The sequence below is a fragment of the Brachyistius frenatus genome, unplaced genomic scaffold, assembly GCF_029030835.1.
Source record: "Brachyistius frenatus isolate BFR_SWC_R1_liver_20210118 unplaced genomic scaffold, ASM2903083v1 Contig_95, whole genome shotgun sequence".
Taxonomy (NCBI): domain Eukaryota; kingdom Metazoa; phylum Chordata; class Actinopteri; family Embiotocidae; genus Brachyistius; species Brachyistius frenatus.
This window is the reverse complement of record NW_027210694.1, coordinates 1,219,507-1,244,468: the sequence shown is the minus strand read 5'-3', so window position 1 is coordinate 1,244,468 and position 24,962 is coordinate 1,219,507. Positions and strand designations below refer to the sequence as shown.

The following is a 24,962-nucleotide window of genomic DNA, read 5'->3' as shown; positions in this document are numbered from 1 at the left end:
ATCAAGGTGGTGTTTGAGTCCGTTTTTGGGATTCACAGCTATTTTCTACTGTATGTTGCCAAACTGCAGTAAGAAAAATGGTTGAATGTTTTTAAGTTGAACAGCTAACTTTAGATCAGATAGAAATGTTGCAATGCTTTAATCTTCAGGCTGATTATTTTACCCCCCCCAAACAAAATCACTGCCAGAGGACCCAAATGGTTCAAACTGTGTTTGAATTATCTGCATGTAGCGTAGTGCTCAGAAAAACTGCAGTATCTACAAACAACATGTGTTATCTCAGCTCTCTTATCCATTTTAATTAGTTAAACAAAATTACATTTAGTTTGCTCTTTTTTTTTTAGCTGAAACGAATAAAGTTTTCTTGGTTTTGGTTGAGTCTCTATTTGTTGGAGTACTTTTAATATCTATATTTACCAATTGACACATTTAAACATGTGATTTAAGGGCAGTTTAACCACCAAATCTGCAGTCGCCGCATCGTAAATTAGATTCTACAAATGAATCTTTCTTTTCAAGTCGTCAAGTCTGTTTTGTCTTGTTTCTTGGGTCTAGTTGTAATTTTCTGGGCTGCTGTTTTTTTGCTGAGCGTTTTTGTCCCGTGGTAGTCTGTTGAGAAACTCTGCTTTCCTTCTTTGTATTCCACTGGCTTGCTTTTTTTTTTTTTTTTTGTAAGCTAATCATAATAACTCAATTTCATTTTCAGCAAACCTTGCGTCTGTGTCATGCATCTGGGTCCTCATCTCAGTTAAGACTGCGACAGTAGCTCTAGTTCTGACTCTAGCCATTAGTTGTCCTTGTAGTCCCACAGCACACATAGCACCAACCTGAGTGCAGTATATCTGCGGCCTGGGCAGCAAAACAAAGAACGCAGCAACTACGCAGACAAACTGCAGACACCTCGCGTTGTTTTTTTTTAGGTCAGTTTTGTAGTTAGTGCAAATTTAAAAAGCTGTTTTCATGGAAATTGCACATTTATATGGCATGATATTTTTCATACAGCGAGAAAGATGTCAAAAAGTAAAATGCGGGTCAATTTGGACCACATACGTAGTTACTGCTTTTTGTAGAACAAAGGACTAAATATGAGAAAAGCACCCTAATAAAGACAAGAGGGCCAAAAACATTTGGTCAGTAAAGCCTGTTGTAGTGAAGAGGAATGCTGTGACATGCTGTTTGTAAAAACTTTCAATCAAAATCTTCTCCCTGAGGGCTCTTCAGCCGGAACCAAACATTAATCCCATCAGCAAGTTTTCGTTCCCTTCACAGAGGGTGAAGATGAGAAGCAATCTTCCACAACAGCACTCATAAAAAAAGAGCCAGTCTGATGGCTTCAGTGTATTAACTTTGCCAGTGCGTAACCTCAGTGTGTGGACATAACCGCTGCTAAATGTTTTTGCCACGGAGTCAGAGCGGTGTACCGTCCGCGGGCAGAACGTTGAGGCGGTGTGAGCTGACTAATGTGGAGGCTATTTATGGACGTCAGTGAGGGCTTCATGATTAAACTTGTCAAGTGTGGGAGGCAATGCTTTCACACACTAGGAAATTTACACCACAATCTTCCTCTCCCCTGATTTATCTAATGGCTTTGGTATCTCATCTGCAGCCGGCCTCCTCCCCCACCCCACCTCCCCCACCCCACGCGTCCTTCACAGTGTTTAGGAGGAAAAGCAAAACATATGCTCCATATTCGAGGAGGCAAAACACATGAATTGCAATTACAGTGTGGCGTGATGAGCGTTTGCATCGGTGTCAAGTCTGCAGCCGAGCCAGCAGCTCTGGGAAGGTTTTATTTTGGCACCGTAGTAAATTTATTATCAGCGCGCCGAACACGCTCACAATAACAACGCCGATATTAGACCGGTGTCGTGTTACCGTGGTCACCAGCAATGCTGCCCCCCTGAAAGTGGATGAGCGCAACCACCTGTCGGAGACCCCCATCGGTTGACGGAGATTCTTTCAAGTCAAACTGTTGAGGTTTATTTTACAGACATTGAAACCCAATCAAGAGTTTTGCCGCTGAAGGCCACTCGGGTGGAGGCGTTGTTGGACTCAGTCATTGGGTCAGAAGTGAGCCCCCAGACTTTAGGGAGGTTTTTGATTGCGACATCCGTCTCGCAAAGGCAACTACCGGCCCCCGCCAGCCACAGCCTCCCCTCGGGGAGGGTTGCGGAGCGAACGGGCAACAAGAGGCTCACAGACTTTGCGGCGAAGGAGAGAATTGTGAATTTTCTGGTTGATAATTTATATGGGAAAAAACAAAGGGAACAACAATATTGAACCGCCGAATACAACCAGCCATAGTCCATATCTAAATGTAGTTTAACAAGTTAACATTTATCAGCAGAATTTAATGGTAATCCAAGCAATAGTTGACATTTCTCTCAGAACCGGGCATCAGTCTCATCGTCAGGCGAAATCAGAGCATCACGTTGGGCAGCAGGGTTTATCCTCTGGGGACAATGGACGTCACAAAATGTTGTGCCATCCGGTAACGTCCGGATACTTCACTCGATAAATGAAAACTCTGACTTGACGGTGACGAGAGTAGATAAGCGAACCTCGTGGTGCTGCCAGAGGAAACGTTACGGGGTCATGATCTGGAGACCCTGAACGCCTGCAGCAACGACAGCATCGGCAAAGCCACACAGCTAGCGCCGCCGAAAGCACAAACGACTTCAGTTCCTTTGCCGACTCGCTTCGAGCACTCGGATGCACTTCCTCACATTCCTGCACTCCACATCTGGCAACAGAACGGCAGAGAAGAGAAAACGAGCGTTTTGCCGGGGATCTTTTTTTTTTTTTTTTTTTTTTTTTTTTATAGCTTTGAAACTCGGCTTAACTGAGACGGCTTGGCACGCGGCGCCTCCGACAAACACATTGTTTAAAGCTTCAGGAGATTAGCTGCGCCGCAGCCGCTGCCGGGCGCTGATATGACTGCTGCCGAGTTTACAGCTGAATGGAAGTTGTCTGGGCTGAGCTCTCTCCGGGGGCCGTGACAGGCAGGTGTGTTTATTTCAGCTTGAGGATTGAGAGCAGCTGACTGAAAGCGTCAGAGGAGATGGAGGGTGTGTGTGTGTGTGTGTGGGGGGGGGGGGTTAGGTCCCCCCCCCACCACCACCACCACCACCACCACCCCCTTCCAAAGGCAATCTCATTTTAAAAGGTTCTCATTACCCGAAGCTGCCGCAATCAGGTATGCCGTAAATCCTTTCGGATCCAATTTATTCTGGAGTGGACTGACATGGAGCCTCCACACCGACTAATAGCTTTCCAGTACTTCCAACCTCGGATTCACAAACGCCGCTAATCCACTGATTACAATAGCTGACAAGGGAGGAGTGTTGCTAATCAAATTAATGAACATTAGCTGGGTGTCACGTTCAATTTCTGGTCAGTTAATTAATTTCTCCTCTGGTTTGGTATGTTTAAAAATCGGCTGAGTTTATAGATTCAATATATATTGAAGTATTATCGTCTGTAAAATTATCACTACGGCGTGTGTTCGGGGATGATCTTTGCCGGAGTAATATTTCGGTGTTCATTCAACTTTGTTTTGAGGAGCATGATTGAACTCTACTCCTGGTGTTTACTGTGAAGCTTTGTTGCCGTATTGGCATTTCCCAGCATGCCCTGGTTATTTCTTCGTAACATTTGCGAGTAAAGCAACCAAATTAAATATGTGATGGGCAAAAATGATATTTACCTTTTGTTAAAAAAAAAAACATGCATAAAAAGCATGTTTATATTACAAAATTGTAATATATTGCTATCACAGTCTGAAATGCCATCGGTTAGCGAAGTATTGATGCAGCATTGTCGTTGCTCACCCTGTGTATATTAGTTCGGGGAAAATGTATGATTAAATGTTAAACGTTGACCGAAAACATTTGTAAGTGTGATGAAATTTTCGCTCCACAAGTGACAAATAACACATTCAGGTGTGGACTGTTAACTAAGTGTAAAACAACTAAAGGTCAAAGTTCAATTTGACCCTTAATGGGATTCGTCTTTATTTATTTTTTTATCCCACTGGAGTTTCGGTTTAACTCCTGAAAGAGGGTTCAAATATCAAATCTGTATTCGGTGTACACTCAAACAAGAGCTGTTTCGAGCTCACAGAGAGTTCACGATTCGCAGCTTTACGTCTATTCCAGTTTAACACATTGCCACTTTCCGCGCTTTCATTTCTATTCCCTTAACTGGCATTAGTGTCAAACCTAATGCGGAAGCTGAGGCAGTGTCTTGACCTGATGTTTGCGGCTCCCTTTTCCCTCTCTTTACATATTTTACTTTAAAGCCAATCAAGCTGAAGGGGGCGGGAGAGGGGGGAGAGGGGGGGCTTTCGACAGCCTTTCGTAACCGCTTACTTGTGGGAAATGCCAAACCTCTAACTCAAATTAAAACCTAATGTCACAAACTATAACTACAGGAACCCCTAAAGTTTCCCAGCATATGCTCAGGGAGCTCGGCGTGTGGCGTGGAGGCTCCGAGCCACGCCGCCTGCCTCGCGACCAAGCTTTCATTTCTTCAAACAAAGGATCCATTTCCAATATAATTCAATATATAAACTCGTGAAATTGTTACAAAATACAATGATGTAATTCAAAGGGAGTATTATTTTTGATTTTTGTTTATGTGGCGTGGGTGAGGATTTGTGGTTTTTAAACCTTTCTTCCAAGTCATGGCGGTGCAACGAAAGACGAATCTAACAGCTGTTTCAGTTGACACTGAATAATAAAAAAATCCGTTGGATAATGATTTATTTATTTATTTATTTTTTCTTTTACAGAGTTTAAAGCCTCTAGCACTACGGTTGAAAAATAAAATGTAAAAGCTCATTTGAATGTAAGACACTCGGCTAAACTCAGAGTCCCCCCCAAATCCTTCACTGCATTCATTATTAGTAAAGCAGCTCCAACTTCCGTCTCTTGATGATTGCACAGATGGAGGAAATGTTTTTTTTGATTTCCCACTTCTTTTTTTTCCTTCTTTTTTTTGGGTGCATTTATATTTTAAGAAAATATTCAGCCTGTGTCCAGGACCGCAAGCAAAACAGGCTAATTTATGTATCCCGGTGTCAGGAGTGTAGCTCACACTGGCTTACCGTACCAATTTAGAGTCGGATAGAAAGTCCTCTGCAGGTCATTACAGAGGTGCGAGGGAGCACACTGTTCCCTCCACTTTTCATCAAATGGAGTAGAAGCATGAGTGATGAAGACTTGAGATGGCTTGCTGGGTGCACTGCAGTATTCATTTTTCGCCTGTTAAATGCCTCGTTAGCAACACTTCCTGCTACTCTCTCCTTCTCCGGCAGGATAGGAGGTAATTGTTTTCGGTATGCATCGTTGAAAGACTGTCAAAAAGCAGCAAAATGACAGGAAAAAAACAAACAAACAAAAAAAACAGCGGAAACAACCGAATTTCAGCCTCTCTGCCGCTGTCAGATTTGTTGTTCCTGACACTTGGTGGGCTTGTTGGCACTGATTTTATTTTTGCTGCTTGCTTTACGCGGAGTGTTTTTATGGTGCGGCACATCCTCGTTATCAGACGGAGGATGTGGCGAGATTCGTGCATCTATTTTCGATTCCTACTCCAGGCACAGCTTCTATTAATTATGGCATGAAGAGATGTTACTATTTTGGCGATTCTGGCAAGTTTTCAGTTGCACATTAAAGTCACTGGGGGTGTTTGTTTTGTGCTTTTTTACAGGTTTCCACAACCTTTTTATCCAAAATAAGCTTTCTGCATAACAACACGGCGATGTTCATATCTCGTCTTGCCAGAATTCATGCATTTTATAATATCGTCTCCGTGCACAGAGTTTGACAATATTTACACCTCGTGGAAAGTGACCTCAATAAATGGTGTAATGTAGCACCTTCTTTCAAATTGGTCTAAAAAAAAATGTTGTAACTGTACATTTTGGCCATGCTGATGGTTTGACTCTATGGGTGTGATAATCTCACGTAAGTACCTGAGTGAAAGGCTTTGTGTCAGATCACCTCTACTCCTGTGTCCCCTGTCTGCTTGTCTGTGGCCACGCCCCTCACCTCCCGTGGCCACGCCCCTCACCGGTCCCAGCAGATGCAGCCACTCACCCCTGATCACCACCTGCAGGTGTGCTGCATCTCCCTGATCGTCTCCCCGGACTATATGTAACCTGCCCCTGCACTGCTCTGGTGGTGGGTTCAGTGCTTGTTCCCCACAGGGTAAACTACAACAACTTTGATTGGCTAACTTATAGGAGGTCAAATTCCTGCAAAAATAATGAGGTTTCCATCAGCCTCGGTTGCAGTCGACGGTTAGTTCTAATTAACAAATCGTTGCACGCTAGCTGGCATTAAAAGCAAAGCATCAGCATGATGCCATTGTCATTGTGAGCGTATTAGCGTTAACATGTGTAACAATAACTGTTGTACCTAATTAAAGGCTCTCAGAGCTGCTGCAATGGCTTCAGCTTGTTTTCTGCATGGGTAAGCAGATAAAAAAAAAAAACTGCACACTACCTTCTAAAAATCAACTGCTCCGCTTTTAATGAGACTCTAAATATGTTCTGCATTAGATAATTACTTTAAAAAAAAAATACATATATATATTTTTTTAATGTGGTACAGGCTGCGAGGCGGCGAGCTTGTTGTGGTGCACGGGGTCGCAGCTCTGCGGCGTCTGAGGTCAGAGCAGCAGCTGCCTCGGCGTCAAGCGTCCCCCGGACACTCGAAAGGACACCGCGGAGCGAAGCCTGGCTGCTGGCTGAATGGGGATACTTGGCCGTGCCGAACTTCCTCACTAAACCTGCCCGGCCGACAGGGTTTCCAGTTTGTCTCGTGTCTACAGATGGCCTTTTATTTGTGTCCGCTGAGAAGCCAAGCAAAAAAAAAAAAGAGGCACCAGATCGAGAGAAGTAGAATCAGGAGACGGAGGTGGAGGAGACGCAGAATAAAACCGCCGGCCCGGGAGTTTTCTACTGATTTCATGAAGCCTGTTTGATTATTTAAATCCTTCATTGACTGAAATAAGAATATGGAATCATACTCGTCTGGGCATCTTTCAACGCAGAAAAGATTTTCTTCTCGAACAGAAACTTTCATGCAAGGAGGCTGTGATCGATATTTTCATATTAGCAAAGCATCCCACAGCGATTATTTTGTGAAATAAATCAATTCAACTGTTCTAGTTACCGAACTCGACGACGGACGATCGCAGCGTCTTTCCGCTCGTTGTTTTGATTCAGTCTCTCGCAAGAGATGTCGCGTCAACGTTACTCAGCTGTCTGCCACTTTTTCCACACAGCCGAAGGGTCCCGAGATGAAATCAAATGTTTCTTCTAAAAAAAAAAATAATAGATGTCATTACAATTTTGAAATAGCGCCCCTCATTATCTGGGCATCAAAATCCAAAGCAGCGCCATCTGTGAAGTTACCTGGAGGAGCCGTATCGGTTGGATTTGGTTATAACTGTGAGTACACGCTTCAGGGGGCCCGGTGATGTAAGTGTAGCCGGTTACGAAACATTAATGTGAACATCTGCAAACAGCGAAGTGCCTCCAAACTGTGCAAAAGTGCACTTTGATTCACGAAAACATGAGTCAGAATTAATGCTAATGTTGTGTGTCTACTGAATGTGTAAACAGGCAACTGTCTGTGGACAAGTATCAACTTACCAACTTACAAAACATGTTTTTATTTTTTGCTGCAGCTATTATCATTATTAGATTTAAAGGTTTAAATCTGAGCCAACATAAATCCCTTCTTTGCTAAATAAATCTCCACGTTTGACATTATCAAAAAATGAAACACATCGCACGTCTTCTCCACTACACCGCTTTAATTTATCTTCCCATCAGAAGAGCTTTCCTGCTTCCCGACTCACTAACAATCTCGCCGGCGTTTCGATCAACAGCGTCTGAAACGACCCGCCGCGCTTCTCCGATTGGTTTGAATTGAGTTGAATTGGACGCTGAAGCAGAGGGGTGAATCGAATTATCGCGCGGCAAACATCATTTCTCAACAACAAAAAAACAAGTCATTTGTTCGCTTGGAGAACATCTTTTTTTTTTTTTTTTTTTCCGCGCTCAAAATACCCTCCATCGTGCTTCTCGGATGTTGAGACACAAATGTAACTCCACATCAGATTTACTCACTTACTGTCAGAGTGCGGTGCGTAATCCAGACGCTCAAACACCCACAACGAGCGCGGCATAAACCCCTCGCTGCTGATGAGCGTTATGTAAGTGACCTGGCTATTTCTTTTGATATAATTAGCTGTGAAAAATCCACCATAAACACCCCCCCCCCCCCCGGTCAATCTATTTAGGTTGCGGGGACGGAGCTGATACAGCAGGCCTACTATATATGACAGTGGGGATATATACAGTAGTTTAGCACTCTTCAGATCAAAGAGCAAGAAGCAGTCTGCCAGAAGAAAAAAGGGTTGCCTGAGGACAGACTCGGCGTCTGGGGAGAAGTGTGTGTGGGAGGGGGGGGAGGTCGGAGTGTGTGTGTGTGGGGGGGGGGTCTTGAACAGAAAATTTGATTGAAATCAGGAGGAAAGAAAGAAATGAATGTTGTTGTTGTTTTTCTTATAAATGAATACGCCGCAACTGTTACAGTCTCTGTCCTGCTACCGCTGTCGTCTCAATCATCCTCGCGCTGATTCTGTTTCACGCCGGGTTGACTGTCCTCCGTCTCGCGAAGCAGAGAATATTAAACACCGTGCCTCCCATCCGATCCGTGCCCGGCTGAATACCTCGGATCCCGTCCAACTCATTTGTCTTGCGTCTCTGGAGCTGATAAAACTGACAAGTCTGGTCTCCTTTCATGAGGTTGAAGTAACCCGAGATATTAATTTCTCCTCCAGCTGCGTTTGAAATGTGAGGAGCAGCTCTGAATAGCGACGAAGACGCATTCATCCCCCTCGTTTATCACTTTTCAAAGGCAATCTGGAGGCTGGCATTTCAAGTTATTTTGATGCGGCTCTTTCCACCTGAAACTTCCTGACGGAGGTCGATTTGATGCTCAACTTAGGCAATCTTCTCACAAAGTGGCATCTCATACATACAAACATACATACATACATCTGAGGGAACTCAGCGGGGCTTATAGATGTTTCAGTCTTTGAACCTGTTTCTTCCATATTAATGCGGTCTGGGTTTGACAGACTAAGCTCTATTTGAAGTGACGTTAAAAGTCACTTCTGATAAGATTTCATTTGTTTTGTGCCGTGACATTGGCCCCTCAAATGGTGCTCCCAAGGGACTGGGATGGCACATTATTACTTCATATAATACGTAGTAATCCATGCACCACTTGTATACACGGTAAGAAATGTGCTCCAAACACAACCGAGACCGTTTGTACAGCCAACTTGAATTAAATTCAGTTCAATTCCTATTTTATTTATACGGCACCAAATCACAACCCAGGTTATTTCATAGCACAAGTAAAGTGCAAAAAAAAAAAAAAAAAAACTCCCTTTTAACAGGAAGACACCTCCGACAGAACTAGACTCGGAGGTGGGCGGTGAGAGGAGAGCAGAGAGAGAAAAGAACAGCATAGAGATCCAACACATGAACTGTTGGTGCACTCAGTAATCGCAGACCAGAGATATGCGAGATATGTAAACATGTGCTCTGAATCCAGCTGATGCAGTTCGTACATCTGGCTTTACAAGGAAGTGCCGCTTCATGTTGCTGCTGCACAGACAAGCAGGAACATCAACACAACTCGCCTTCAAACCTCAGTTGTCAGACACGGAAGAATGTGCCGAGATCGGCATACGCGTCTGCAAATTTATGAGGAGAAAATGTCTTTTTTTTGTGTTTGAAACTGACAGACAGTCGATTAGTGTTAATATTATAACCGCGACAGGTGTACTCTACATTTTGGTACGCCAGGCTACAGCACGTATTTTGGATGCGAGAAGCCAGCAGTGACCCGTGTTGGAGTGGGCGGAGCTTAATTTGAATACGCTATTTAGCATTTGTTAGCATTTTTGCTGACAGCAATACAGGAAAAGGTGAATATTCAATTTGGCTATATATGTACGGTCGCTCCTTTTCTGCCGTTTTAAAATACAAATAAAAAGTTTCGGATCATTTTAGGCTCAGTTTAACTTTAAATTGAATAATTATTGAGCCAAAAGCTGGAACACGTCCCGTCTCCACCTGTGAAAGGTTAGGAAGACTGCCGATGACAGATATCAAGCTCAGCGTGTGCTGAAGGCTGCTGGGTAATCAGGGAACATGTTTTAGAGTGTTATGTGGCAACGGCTGTCTGTTTTCCTAACACAGACACAGGAGATGATGAGTTTCAAAATCAGCATTGGAGTGTGTGTGTGTGTGTGTGTGTGTGTGTGTGTGTGTGTGTGTGTGTGTGTGTGTGTGTGTGTGTGTGTGTGTGTTGGCGTGGTGCTCTTGGGGATCGCATCAGTATTCCCCTCCAGCTCTCGTCAACATTTTTCAGAGCAAAGTTGGCGTGTCATGCGGCGTTTGGCGAGATAACGTGGATAAGAGGGACGTTCGCTTCATGTGGAAAAGATGGAAACACGACTGTGAATGCATGAATACGTGAGCTAAGTGCAGACGCTGTTAATTTAAAGATGCTTGAATGTTCGCAAGCGGTTATGTGCCGTGCACTGCTGTTAACAATAATCAAAGCCGATATCGCGCAGCTTTCAGCCCGACAAAAAAAAAAAAACCAAAAAAAACACCTCGGCGTGACATAAAGGTTTTTACATCTTTAATCTACCTCTGGCTACGATGCCCTCCTTCACCTCAGCTTCGAGGTTGCACCCTGCGGAGATTGGCAGGTTTTATAATGACTCCCTCTCGATCCCAAACGAACGTTGGAGAGAGCAAGAAGGGATTCATCATGCGTGTAAATCGGCAAAATGGGGTAATCCAAGTGGAACTCTACACCTCTGGTTAGGGAGACATCGGACTCATGAAATAGACCATGACAAAAATAAAATAAAAAATATCTGAATTCTGTCTTGAGTCGGCGTTGATAAATATATATTATTTTATAAGGGTTTAAATTTCTTTTTTTTTAGCTCCAAAAAAAAAAAAAAAAAAAAAAAAAAGGCTGCATGTTTTCTCAAAGCTTACCCCAAGAGTTGAAAACTGCCCGCAGGCTTGGCTTTATTTTACTTTTAAGTCGTGATAGCAGCAGGGTGGCTGGAGGGTTGCCAATGTTGGTCTGAAAAAAAAAATCTGTAAATATCTGCAGGAGCTGCTGAATGGAATGACACGAAAGTTTGTTCAGACCTGCTGAATTTAGTGATCTTCTGAATTTTAAAAGGTCAAGTTTTGACCTTAATCTTGAGAAACATCTCAGCGTGTAGACGGATTGTTGACATTTTATACATTCATTTACGTATTCTAACCAGTTTGGAGACGTTTCCTTCCACGGGTTCATATTTGTGGTTTTGGGTCAGGATTTTCTAATAAATTAATTAGATAATTATTGTCTTTTTTTTTTTTTTTAATAGTAATGCGTTACTTTGGCCAGAAGGTGGCAGTAATGCACCTAAAAGCTGTTTGACAGCCGTCGTCAAACAACACAAGGGGAAGAAGAACCCCTTCCTACATGTCTGTGGTGCTGTGGGATTTAGATGTTACGGTACAAACAGAAGAAACAATCAAAGACGACTAAACAACGAACAAAGTCCTGCGTGGAAAATGAAAATGAGGTGTAGTGCAAACTCTGCCGGGTGAAACCACCATCAGATTATAAATCGCTATAAATGCGGCTTTGCAGTCATTTGAGAGCGAAATCGTCAAGCAGACGGTCCGTCAGCAGATCAATAATTACTGGTTAGATTTGTCACCGGATGAAGTAAGTTTGATGTTGGACCTGCAGAGCAAACAACGAGTGCGTGTGACGACTTCCAAAGAAATATCAAATGGTCAAAATGGTCAAATATCAAAACAGGATTAATTATAATAACTTTGGGTGATGCCATTTTTTTGATTTTGTTACAGTGGTCACATATTTCTTTAAGTGCAAATTAAGTAATCGGTATCTGGTTATGTCAGTATCTGGAAATCATAGGGTACCGTCATATGAATTAAATGCTGCATGCTTTAGTGTTATCTTGACAATCAAACCTCATATATTTCTTTCATACAGTGGATAAAAGAGGTCATTACACTTAAAAACAAACTGAATTGATTGTAGACTCCCTTCATTTTTTTTTTTATGTCCCAGCAGCTTTATTGATGTCATTAACAGACATTTTTTACCTCTTTCTATTGTGTGTGCCAACATTTTTACCTTGATCCAACCTCCCATGCAGCGAGTGAAGTGTCTCCTGCAAAACGAGGAGCCTCTTGTAGCACTGAAACGCATGAATAGATTTGATGTTATAGCTTATAAACATGTTCAGTCTGCACTTGTGTAACCAAGAAAAAAAATATGCATGTACATATTTCTCTTTATATATATTCTTCTTCTCTGTTGTTTGAACGGGATAAATGAATAAGTTAATCAACCTTCAGTAACCGATTGCTCCGATGTGACCATCGGTGCGTAACACTGTCGCCGCAAATAAAGCTGCACCCCGCCGTGTCCCCCCCTCTACTAAGCAGCGGCGGACGTCCACCCTGTTTGTCCTTTGTGCATCCTTGTTTGTTCAGGTGCTGCGGCCACGGCGGGCTCGCATCCAGACGCGGCCTTCTTCTGTGGCATGTGCCAACCCCGCTCACATGCCGGCCAAATCCACCCACTCCACTGCCCCTTTTATCCACCTGCCACTCTCTGTAGATCATCAAATACAGAGGAGAAGAAGAAGAAGGGAAAAAAAAAAGTCTTATCTTATCCTCAAACACCGTCCACCAAAATGAAATGCCCTGAGCCTTGTATGTGTCTTGGCCCAGTTTCTTTTAAGACGGTGTGTGTGTGTGTGTGTGTGTGTGTGTGTGTGTGTGTGTGTGTGTGTGTGTGTGTGTGTGTGTGTGTGTGTGTGTGTGTGTGTGTGTGTGTGTCTAAGTGATTGCTCTCTGCTGCCTTGTTTCACCATTCCCCAGGTAATAGGAAAACTGGGAAACAAACGGAGGCCGGACTGATTGCCTCTTCACTGTCCAACAAAATGCTTCAGGGGCAAATAGGGACTCTTTTTTTTTTCTTTCTTTCTTTCTTTCTTTCTTTCTTTCTTTCTTTCTTTCTTTCTTTCTGATGGAGCCTTGTGTTTTTCTTCTGTTTCACAAAAGAACTTTCTCCCAAAGTGGTGCCTCCCCTCCCGTTCGGTCGTCACATTAGTCGTGCCCTTCGCCGAGACATCAAACAGCGAAGAAACATCCGGCCTGAACCCACGGACCCACAGGTTATAATGACACGCACACCTCCGCCGTTTCTGCAAATAGCGGCAAGTGTGATGATAATTGCAGCCAATTACTTTTCCTGTTACCCCCTTGGTGTTTCGTAAGAGCTTAATATATTTTAGCGGGGAGGCAAATGACATGTCGGTAATATCATTCCCTTCTCTCTCAGTGAAAGTGGTTTAAAACAAAGGCAAAGAAGACGTTTTATCTTTACGGTCTGGGTTATTAATCTGAGGTATGAAAGGCGAAAGGAAAGACGTTGGATAATAAAACACAATTGATTTGTCTGGCGGTAATCTTTCGATTATCTAGTTTCTTAAAGGGACACATTTTTGTTTTCTTGCTGAGAGTTAGATGAAAAATTGACGCCGTTTCTTGTGTCTGTTGTTGAATACGACGCTGCAGCCGGTCGGTTGAGCTCAGACAGGAAACGGGAAAAACAGCGAGGCGGGCTCTGAGACTTCCTGCCGAGGTAACTTTACGTGTTAAATATGAATACAGCCAGGAGGCGGGTACTTCAGTTTGGCATAACGGCCGGGAACAGGGTGGAACAGCTCGCCAGGCTCGGTCCCAAATAGGAGTGCGATTTGTTCTGGATTAACTTCTGTCCCTCGTCATTTTTTTTACAAAATATCCACTTCTTCAATTGAAGGAACCAAAAACAGAAACACAAGACGAACAGAAAAACGACCGCGGCCGTGTTTCTTTGTGTAACAGATGAAACAAATTACAAAATTAGACATGAAAGTGGATCGATAATGATTTCCCAGCAGATATTCTTTTAAAACCTCTGACTTCATGCTTCTCCTTCAGGGATTTAATATTACTGATTGATCGACAGATACACACAGAGCCGTCCGATTGGTCTAATTCTAAAATACTGCTGATGCATCACTATAGATTTTACGAGGAATAAACCTAATTATGCGAGCTGCTTGTCAGTGCGGAGAACGTCCTCCCCTCCATCCCGGGAACAATCTGTGCTCTCCGCCTCGCTAACCTTGAAACTCGATTCCCTCATCTGGTCCAAACAAATCTCACCGTGTTCAGACCTTCGGCCCAAATCAGATTTTTGTTTACATCCAGATTGTGTCCAGATACATTTGTGAAAGAAAACCACAACCACAAACCACATTTGGAGGTGATTTTTTTTTTTTTTTTTTTTTTTTTTTTAAAAGCGTCTCAGTCCGGACGCTCCAGTTTTAGATCGCATTTCTTGCGTCACTCGGAGACGACGTCATTTCAGAGAGACAGACTGAGCAGAATCGACGCTGCCGCTTTCAGAAAGTGTTTCGCGCCGTAGAGGACGACGACAACAGCGGTCCGCCGACAGAAGGCGAAAAACATGCACATAACGTCGTTACCACAGCAACCCATGCAGATAGGTGGGTGATCACTTGCAAAGGACGATGCAGACAGTCTGTCCAGAAGACCTGGTTGGAGACAGAAATCTAATTTGCCTGCCGTGTGGACAAACCTTATTTTTGTCCGTTTACTCAAACTTTTAAAAACAAAAACAATAATTTTATTTCATGCGTTTCGTTTGCTTTTACTGCTGAATCAAAAACGTATTGACCCCAAAACTAAGGTACACATCGAAGTGTTTTTGATCAGTGTATTGTTTTTTTTTTGGCTCGAGCCCTCCTGCTTGTGTCTCCCTGAGCTGACCTGCCAACTGACATAAGTAAAAACGTACCTGAATCTCCGTGTCCTAGTTTTCCTTTAGTGTTCACTTCTTTGAGCTTCATATCAGGTGTCGATCTTTCCATCTAAATCAAAACAGGACAGCGGATTATTATATTTTCTCAATATAGTTCTCCTAAATCACACGTAATCATAACCACGTCGCCATTTCTTTTGACTTTAAAATCCAGATCTGTGTTTTTCTCCGAGCGCTGTTGATGTCGGCGTTCCAATTACGACAGTCAGCGAACATCCCAGATGTCAGATAAGGTCGACGCGGCGTGTAACTCGATCTCATCATTACAATCAATGGAGCAGCTGACGCACGAACACAACCACACAAACACAGAAACAATTTAAAGCAGACCCCCGCAAGGACAAACGGAGCAATCAGGCACCATAAAATAACACTTTGGAAACACAACCGTGCTCCCCGGTTATTGATTTCATGATTTAGGGTGCGTAATGGCTCCACGGTGACGTCAGAGTGGAGAGTCTGTGGCCTCGGGTAGAAAGACATCAGCTGGTGCGTGAAAAGGTTACTAAACTCAAAGCAGTGAGTCAAGCGGGAACCAGAAGTGACATCATCACGTCGGTTTGTTGAACGGCGGCGGTGAAGCCCCGAGTTGGGAATCTCTGCCATCTTGCTAATTCGGAGCAGGAAGTGACCATATTTGGGCGAGATGGGGGGAGGGATCTGACTCGATCTGATTGAAAACCCGGCGATACCACGTCCCGCCTACAGTAACGCGACTGCACCGCAGGCCAGTCAATCAAACAGACACGCCCCCAAAAATACATCTTTTTGAAGCTTATTTTCTAATCAATGACAGATTATTTTCAGACGGACCTCCAGAAAACTAATGAGAAGAAGCGACTCTAGCTAACAGCCCCGAGATAACTCCTGGAGAAATTCGATTGTCTAAAAATGTATGAGACAAGTTGAATGGGAGTCTATGGAGACGGAGGTTTTTTGGAGCCAACCCTCTAGTGGCACTCGGTGGTATTGCAGCTCAAGGCACTTCTGCGTCTGCCTTATTTTTCAGAGACGGACGCTACGTCCTCTTTTATATACAGTCTACGACGTGGGTTCTGCTGTATGAAAAGTTATTACCAAAAATCTTTTCTTTCAATTTTGCAAAGTTTAATTTCATCAGGTTTAATAGTGGAATATTTCCTGTCTCATTCAATAAACTCAACAGCAGAAGGCAGTGCGGGGAGGAGCAGTGCAGCTGACTGAAACACTGTTAACACTGTGTTTTATCTTAGGACAAAAAACATTCACTCTTCCAGGGAGAGAAGAAACGGTAGAGATTACTCATTTTTCTGAACAGCATTATTAAACGAAATGCATTCCCCGAGGCCTGATTTTTCATCTCCGACGTTTTTCCCGGAAAATTTCAGGCATTACTGATTATGTTTTTATGGGATAAAAACCATAAATGTTTCATGCCGTTAACTAATCCCTGATTCTCATGAATTAGTTAGCTGTATACTCACTGGCGCTGAAGTTTTTATTTGTAATTTTTCTTTGTTCCAGGACTCTCGGCTGCGGCAAGAACAGTTGTGGCTTTGGGAGATTATCTGACTGGTCGATTGAGTTTTCGCTCACTTTCGACTTCATGGCGATGTCGTTTCATATAATATTCAAAGCACTTCAGTCAAATAAAAAAAAAATTTAAAAAAAGGAATCAGGAATATGCATCTTACAGTGAGGGTGCAGTTTTGTTCTTTGAGAGCATCCTCCGCCTCGCTGTGATTTTGACAGTGTTGCTGAGCAGCAAAAGCAACCGGGCAGCTCATCTGCAAATTGCCAGGTATGCAACTCTTTTCCCAAAAGATCCCATAAGATATGCATGAGGTGGAAAATGATGCTTGCTGGCTTTGATAGTCTGATAATTCGAACTTGTAACTGGAACTCATGCCGTCTCCTTCGACTGAAGACTGATACGAGCATCAAATGCGGGAAGAAATGGAAACCGTCCGACCGAGAGGGATGACATCGGTTGTTTCATCGGGAGTCCCGTGATGACGTACGTTTAACGTGAAAGGGACAAAGCCCTCTAGCAGCTGTAGGGATTACGACAAGAGCGGAGAAGGACTAGGTAGGAGGCAATTGGGGAGTTAAAAGTCAGCCTTGCTTGTCCCAGAGGTCACTAAAAAAAAAAAAACATCCTCAGCAAACGCAGTTACAAAAGAGACATCTGTACAACGGTTGTCAGGACACCTCCGCCTGCAACCAAGATCGCTTTTTTACACTATATATTAAAGTTGTCAATTTTTTAAAACCTCCCCAGCAGCCTCGAAAATTGATTTTTATTTTTCTTAACACACTAACGCACAAGTGTAGCGAGGCCACACAACACGAAAGCAAAACCAGCCAACTGGAGAACTTTTTTTTTTTGGCTCAGGCTGCAGGCGATCCACTTCTCCTCCACACATCCACGGGTCCCAGAGGAAAGCTCCGGGAAGCGGCTGTGCGCTGCATTTGAAATGAAGGTGGGGGATGTTAACCGGGAGCAGGTTTTACAAAATCAGACCAAAATCTTCTCCACAGGCGTTTTCTGCTGGAAATTTTTTAATTATTAAAATAAAGTACAAATGTGATCCTCGTGTCACTCAGTTGTTTGACCTCGAACTCATTTTGTGCCCTGTTGGCCGGTTGACCGTCCAACCTCCGTTGAAGAGACGACCTTTTCTGTGCAATCGGACGCTTCCGGGTTTTATGGACGGACGGTACAACAAAACATACGATTTTTAGGGTGTTGCTTGTTTCCAGTTTGTCGCCACGCTGACCTGAGTACGGACAAAATACTTCAACTCTGCAGCACATACGAGAATTTCCAAATGCCGTCGGACCCAAACGGGTCAAATTCTGGCCGCGAAACGACACGTTCCGCACGGCAGGTTTTGATGTGGAGGACGCGTTGAAGAAAGAAACGAGGTAAATGAAGGTTTCTGTCCTGTCAGCAGCACAAACTCTACACCACCACCCACACGACCGCTTTCTCAGAGTTTGATGACGGTTCGTGCCGCATCTCTCATCGATTCAGTGTCCTCCCTTGGCCTCCGTGCACTTCCTGTTCTTCTTCTCTGCCATCCTCTCACAGAAGCTGCTTTTTTTTTTTCTTCTTCTTCTTCTTCTTCTTCTTTGTTACCATTCTCGCCGGAACAGAAACGGACAGCTGCCTGCTTCCAGCTGCTCTGAGAAAAACATTTTGTCCCTCCATCTCGCGCCGGAGACGGGCAGACCCGTGGTGCCGTCACTCATCCGCTTGTGTTCGCTTAACAGACGCCGCGCGACGATGAAGAAATCCTCTAAACAGATGTGTGCGGGCAGAGAACAGCTTTCTTTTTTTCTTTTTCTTTTGTGTGTGATCTCCAAAGAACCCCCCTCCGCCCCTCGCCCCCTCTCAAAATGCCACTTCTTCGGTTGTGTGTGACACTCGACGGGGGCCGGCGTCTGCCGGGTTTTGAATTAAAGTGTCCTGCTTTTAAAAGAGCGCTCTCCTGCGGGCTGACGGTGTGACAAAATCGTCGCGGGCCCCCGGATCTGGGCTTGAGCCCGGCTCGTTCTGGAAGACGGGAGTGATAAAGCCCAGCGTGCGCCTCGCTGCTGCCATCTGCTCCCGCTCGCTTCTGTTTGCCCGGCGAGAGTTATGTTTACATAAAAGCACGGTGGTTCCTCTGCTAACCACTCCACGCTAACACAACGCTGGCACACAAACACACGATGCATCTCTGCGGACGAGTGTCAGCGAGCACACAGCGTGTGTGTGTGTGTGTGTGTGTTTATCTATGCAGAACAGGACTCCCTCCAACTGATTGAAGATTAAAATCCAGGAAAAAAAAAAAGGAAAAAAAATACATTAAAGTGTATTCAGATTCTGGATTTCTCCTTTGCTACGAATGGATCAGAGCGTCAAGGGCACAGGAATCCTTTATTATCTATCCTCTGATATTGCATCTTCTTCCCCTTCAGGGGTGGTTTATTCCAGGAAAAAGAAAAAAAAAAATATTGATCTCAAAAGGCTCCCCCTGAAAGTATAAGCTTCAGCAACAATCCGTCTCGGTAATTCAAACCAACTCTGCTGTCTCGTACGTCAACAAAGCCGAACCTGTTCCTCTTCAAGAGCAGAATTCCTGATGAGCTGCGTCAGAACAAACAAGCTTTTGATGTTATACGTGACAATTAAAGTGAATTTACGAGCAGTTTTTTTTCCCCATCAATTATTACACAGCGTTAATATATTAATCGCAATGCTGTATTATGATTATTATAATGCGGAGTATGAAATATGAATCCGTGTTGTGGTGACTCTAAACCGCCCGCTTGCGAAAACAAAAACAAAAACATCCACAACATGCCTCTGTTATGAAAGTTTCATTGTGAACCAGCTTAAAGAATCTCTCTTCATTAAAATGGACGACGTTGGCAGTGAAATGGTTGATGAGCGAGTCGACTTCCTGGTCCCCGTTTTGGATCACTCGGCACTGTCAGAGCCTGACAGCCGTCCTGCCGAGGCAGGTGCTTTATGTTCGTTTCCTGAACAATTCAATCCGCTGATTAATTGCTCCCCTCAGAGTAAAGGAGCTGGAAAGCCAGCAGAAGGCCTACGGAAACGTATCGGACCACATTAAGATCAAAATGAAGCTGACTGGCAGTTTAGAGCCGAGATTTTTTTTTTTATATATACAGTTTTAGAGCTCAGGAAGCAGAATATGCTAGTGTGAATATGTTTGTTTGGTTTTTTTTTGTCTTTGAAGTGTATGTTAGACATACTTTCACATCACAAACATGCAAATGCACAAAAGTGGGATGCAGAGCTGTTGGGACTCATTTGAATAACCTCTTTGATAGCGTCTAGAAAATACCTTCCCCCTGAGAGTGAAGAAGGAAACCCAAGTGAGGGTAATTTTTATTTGTCATATCTGGAAAATAAATAGCTTCATCTCATAGTAATCACAATGCATCTTTAGACAGTAGCACAGATATTATCAACATGGAAATTAGCTAAAGTCATATTCAAAAAACCGGTTAAATTGTGAGGGTCCGTCTGCATTTTTGCAAGGGCTCGTGGGAAAAACAGCATGAGCAAAAAACTTGGCTAAAAAGGGAACATTAATGGCAAACTGTTTGATCCGGTGACACTGCAATAGATATATATATTTAAAAAATAAAAAAAATGCATACATAAATTAGACGACGCTGCATGAACCGTTGTGTATTCGTTCCCGGTCGCACATTTATCACAGTGTTCATTTCAAAAGACGAAAGGATCAAAGATGTCACATGAAAAAAGGACAAAAGCTCAGCACGAAAAGGTTACTGCTGACTTGTCATGCATAAATGATAACGGCTGTAACAAATGGAAGCAATAAACACGTCGACTCGATGGCTTGCCTCCTAAATTACAGCCTTATTCATTAGTCGGCCGCGATCATTAGTAAAACCGTAATAAACTTCTCTCGATTGGGAAAAGGTCAGTCGGCGAGCAATTTCAGCGAGGACTGTCGGACTAGAAAAAATTACACAAATTTACAAAGAACCTGCCTGAAAAAAATACGACAGGTCGATCCAGAAAAACAAAACAAAACAAAACAAACCAAAAAAAGTCCCTGCTTGGCAAACACGGCTGTAATTGTACTCACAAAAATAAAAGAGACTACTAAACACATCCTGCTCGGCGCTGTGATCAAAATGTGACCCACATGTTCAGCCGCCTCAGCCTCTACGTGTTTTCTCCTCCGACCCATTGTCCTCGTTCGTCATTGTGCTGTCGTCAAAAGTCCCGCGCGTCGCCGGCCCTTCTTTTGTAAACACGCAGTTTCCCGAACTGCGACCAGTCCGACCGGCATCTCGAGCCATCTGGCCGGAAAAAAAACACCGATTTTTACTCCCACGGTCGACACGGATCGTCTCGCCTCTTCTCTACCACCCCGGCAGTAGGAGAAGTTTCTGGTAAACACTTCACATTACATGGACGGGGGACGGAGGGGGTTGGTGGTGGTGGTGGTGGTGGTGGGAGGGGGGGGACAGGAGGGAGCCTGAGTGAGGGTGAGGAATGTGTTGTTTGTTTGCTGTTGGAGAATAGCGTTCTCTGAACGGCGTTATAGTCACACCAGAGAGGTTATAAACGTAAACGTGTTGTTGTTGCTGTCACTGACAAAGTTGATTTGGCACTGCTCCAGTCGGGCGATATCCCCGATGTCCAGCTCTGACAGCAGCTGAGTCGGGTCTGTGTTTGTTGTTAAAATCTTCTGCTTCTCCTGCTGCTGCTGCTGCTGCTGCTGCTCCGGTTCCTCGACCACCTCCTCCTCCTCCTCCTCGTCCTCCTCCTCCTCCTCTTCCTCGTCCTCCTCTGTGATGGAGCAGAGGCGGATGGCGCTCCCGGGGTTGTCAGCAGTCGGTCTGTAGTGGCACTGCCCGTTCAGCAGCCTCCTGAGCGGCATCAGGGGCACCGCTTCCTCGCCCAGCAGCTGCTGCTGGCAGTGCCGGAAATCACTCTGACGCTTCAGCCGCTTGAACTCGCTGAAGGCGGAGGTGGCGTTCCGGTAGAGGCTGCGGGCGATGGCCTGAGCCTTCTCCGACTTGCTGACCAGCACGGCGTGACACCGGAGCACCACGGCCATGTTCTTGACCTGGTGCCTGTAGATCCACGCCAGGATCTTGGGCCGGCACGGGTCGGCGGCGCAGCAGGTGATCCTGTTCAGGGAGTAGAGGTGGATGGGTTTCTTTTTCCCCGATTTGTCCGCGCTCATCCGGATGCCCTGCGACCCCACCGTCAACCTCATCTTGACGCTCTGCTCCCCGTAGTTGCTCCTCGCCCAGATCTTGGCCACCGCCTCCTGGGTGCAGCCGTCGCCCTTCGCCGTGATGGTGACCACGCTGCCGAGGTAGCGCACGTTGTACACGGGCTCCTCTTTGTTCAGCTCCACCTTTTGCCGTTTGGTGTGGAAGATGCTGCCCACCCAGTCGAAGGGGCAGTCGGGCAGCAGGTCGGGACAGGAGCGCAGCAGCGAGGAGAGGATGGAGTGGTAGGTCAGCCCCGTCCCCAGGCTCTTGGGCTTGCTCTTGGCCTCGTCCTCCACCAGAACAAACTTATTCCGTCTCCAGGGCAGCATGGTGCGGGGAGGAGTTGGGAGCGACCGAGCCCCTCTTTCTGCTGCGTTTCCTCTTCGCAGCTCAGCAATGAAAGAGTACGAAAGACGATGTGTCCGAGAGAGAGAGAGAGAGAGAGAGAGAGAGAGCGAGAGAGAGAGAGAGAAGCTCGCTTTGCGAAGCACAGAAGAGAGACTGAGAGCTGCGAGGCTCAGCCAGTCTGATCCCCCCGCTCGCTCGCTCGCTCCTCCCTCTCCTCCTCCTCCTCCTCCTCCTCCTCCTCCTCCTCCTCCTCCTCCTCTTCCTCTTCTTCCTCCCGTGTTGTCTGCATCATGCAGCGCTGATCAGTGCCGGACCAATTCAATTAGGAATAGACTTAAAAATGACATTTGAGTGATGTTACGGCACATTTGAAGAACAATTCAAAGAACGAGCGCGCTACAAAGGATGAAACATGAATTGTGCATCTGACATAAGGAGTCCCGTCATACTGCATTTGTAACTGATGATGTTCAAGCCTTCGGCCATGAAACAGAAGGAATAAATACTCAATCCTTTACGCTGTTTCCATAAGAATTTATATTGCCAATTATGTTTTGACAGAAATGTAATTTCTTCCTGGGTTGTGGACACGTGTGAGAGATCTTCCAACTCTGAGAGTATTCAGCTTCAGGCAAACAAAATCACAGTTTAGGTTTAAAAAAAAAAAAAATGTAGTTGTGGTGAAACCAACCTGTGTCGGGCTTCAGGTCACTGCTGACTGCGGTTGGATTACCTAACCTGTCCATCATGAACCACGATCGTCGGCATCTAAGGACAGAAAGCTTTCTTAGAAGTTGAGATGACGAGTGAAGATTGTTTTAACAGCAGTGTTCGGGCTTAACGGCTAACTGTAAACTAGCCGAGTGAGCGAAGTCCACACTTCACTGGTAAACCTGAGAATTATGAAAAATTACATTGAATAATAATAACCAGATAAAAGATGCACGTCTCTACTGGTCCACATGGACGCTCCCTCCTTATATCTTCCTCTTTCTTGTGTTTTTTTTAATTTTTTTTTTATTTGACATGAGTGTTGGTGAATTTATTTCAACTCCTGATAGCAACACCAGATCACCAACGCTGGGCAGCGTCTATCCAGCGTCCGTCCAGTGTCCATTCAGCGTCCATCCAGTGATCCGGTGTCCATCCGGTGATCAAGCATCCATTCAGTGTCCATCCAGCGTCCATCCGGCATCCATTCAGTCTCCATCCGGTGTCCATTCAGTCTCCATCCGGTGTCCATTCAGTCTCCATCTGGTGTCTATCCAGTCTCCATCTGGTGTCCATCCAGTCATCCGGTGTCCATCCAGTGATCAAGCATCCATTCAGTGTCTATCCAGCGTCCATTCAGTCTCCATCTGGTGTCCATTCAGTCTCCATCTGGTGTCCATCCAGTCATCCGGTGTCCATCCAGTCATCCAGTGTCCATCCAGTGATCAAGCATCCATTCAGTGTCTATCCAGCGTCCATTCAGTCTCCATCCGCTGTCCATTCAGTCTCCATCCGGTGTCCATTCAGTCTCCATCCGGTGTCCATTCAGTCTTCATCTGGTGTCCATCCAGTCATCTGGTGTCCATCCAGTCATCTGGTGTCCATCCAGTCATCCAGTGTCCATCCAGTGATCAAGCATCCATTCAGTGTCTATCCAGCGTCCATCCAGTCTCCATCCGGTGTCCATTCAGTCTCCATCCGGTGTCCATCCTTGAGAGCAGGGTCAGCTGATGTGGATTGACCCCGGTGACTAACCCAGGTTAAACATGCGTCACCATGTTGTTTGTTAAACAGAAGCCACCGTAGATTGAGGAGAATTACGTGCCGAGATTGCACCAACAAAAACCATGAACAGAGTGTAACCACGCTTTAGTCGCTTCGAGCGACTACTGTCGGAAAATCAATTAAATACGCGTTTCGCCACTAGGCAGACGCATTCAATTAAAAACACTTTCTCAATGCTGATTAAACAAACATAATCTCCACATCATTACGCCTCTCTAAAATGTACCTGCTCATCCTAATTTGTAGTATACGAACGTAATTTCTGGGTCGAACCGCGGACGAGCATCTGTCCTACGCGACGTGTGCCGGCATCTGTTTACTGTTTACCGGCTGCTGCGATGCATCAAAATAAGCATCGTTCGTGTCTGCCGGCGAGCCGAGCCGGGCGGCACGGACCGAGCTGTCGCGCGGAGATGCCGGATGAAGTTCTCTGCTGAGAGAATAGTCACCGTGGCAACACTGGAAAATATAAAAGTCCCTTTTCTCTTTTTTTTTTTCTGCCGCCCCTTGTGAAGTGCTGTGAATTAAAGAACTGTATGAATAAGGAAATAAATGAAACTGCTGTGGAGGCACTACCTCGTGTATAGATGACTGCTTTTATTAGTAGTAGAAGGAGTTGTAAGAGAGCAAAGCTGAGTGCAGAAAGGTTTGTATTCAGCTCTGTTTAAAATGCCAGTCATTTTCAGAGTGCTCAGGGTGAAAACAACACCTTTGCAAAGCCACACAAAAAAGCCAGAGGACATACGGCCAAAGTTTCAAACCGAGGTGATTTTTTTTTTTTTTTTTTTTGGAAGAGTTCAAGCAGTCGCCGTAAATGAGACGTTACCGTGGAGACGTTTGTTCTCCGTCTGGTTGGATGTTGAGTGACTAAAGACCAGCGGGCCACGGTTCTGATCCAGGAACAGCCGCTATCTTCGCGAGTCGCCAAAGACGAGACTGATTGAGAGGCCTGATCCAAACAAGCTGCGGTCCCATAAATCACACCCTTTGATGTGAGATAGCTCGTTTAAAAACCATGGAAGATTAATGCGGGCCCTG

The 24,962-nt window shown here is 44.9% G+C and overlaps 2 protein-coding genes across 3 annotated transcripts in view; both read right to left on the bottom strand.

The window, feature by feature from the left end:
• The window catches only part of LOC138628123 (trypsin-3), a 58,739-nt gene extending 34,499 nt beyond the window's left edge, over nt 1-24,240 (bottom strand). Inside the window, exons 1-3 of one of the 2 annotated variants that reach the window (XM_069710961.1) lie at nt 24,151-24,240; nt 22,840-22,916; nt 15,018-15,090 (exon numbers count right to left, since the gene is read on the bottom strand). The gene's annotated coding sequence lies outside the window, so the exon portion shown is untranslated. Of the gene's footprint in view, nt 1-15,017; nt 15,091-16,504; nt 16,552-22,839; nt 22,917-24,150 lie in introns of those variants that run through there. The other variant, XM_069710963.1, reaches the window with a different exon arrangement.
• Nucleotides 20,757-22,320, bottom strand: fam43b (family with sequence similarity 43 member B). The gene has a single exon (XM_069710952.1). The coding sequence runs from the start codon at nt 22,127-22,129 to the stop codon at nt 21,122-21,124; it is 1,008 nt and encodes a 335-aa protein (XP_069567053.1). The 5' UTR covers nt 22,130-22,320; the 3' UTR covers nt 20,757-21,121.
• Nucleotides 24,241-24,962: the final 722 nt, after the last annotated feature.

Coding starts and splice junctions, on each gene's coding strand:
- fam43b (XM_069710952.1), bottom strand. CDS start 22,129: ATGCTGCCCTGGAGACGGAATAAGTTTGTTCTGGTGGAGGACGAGGCC.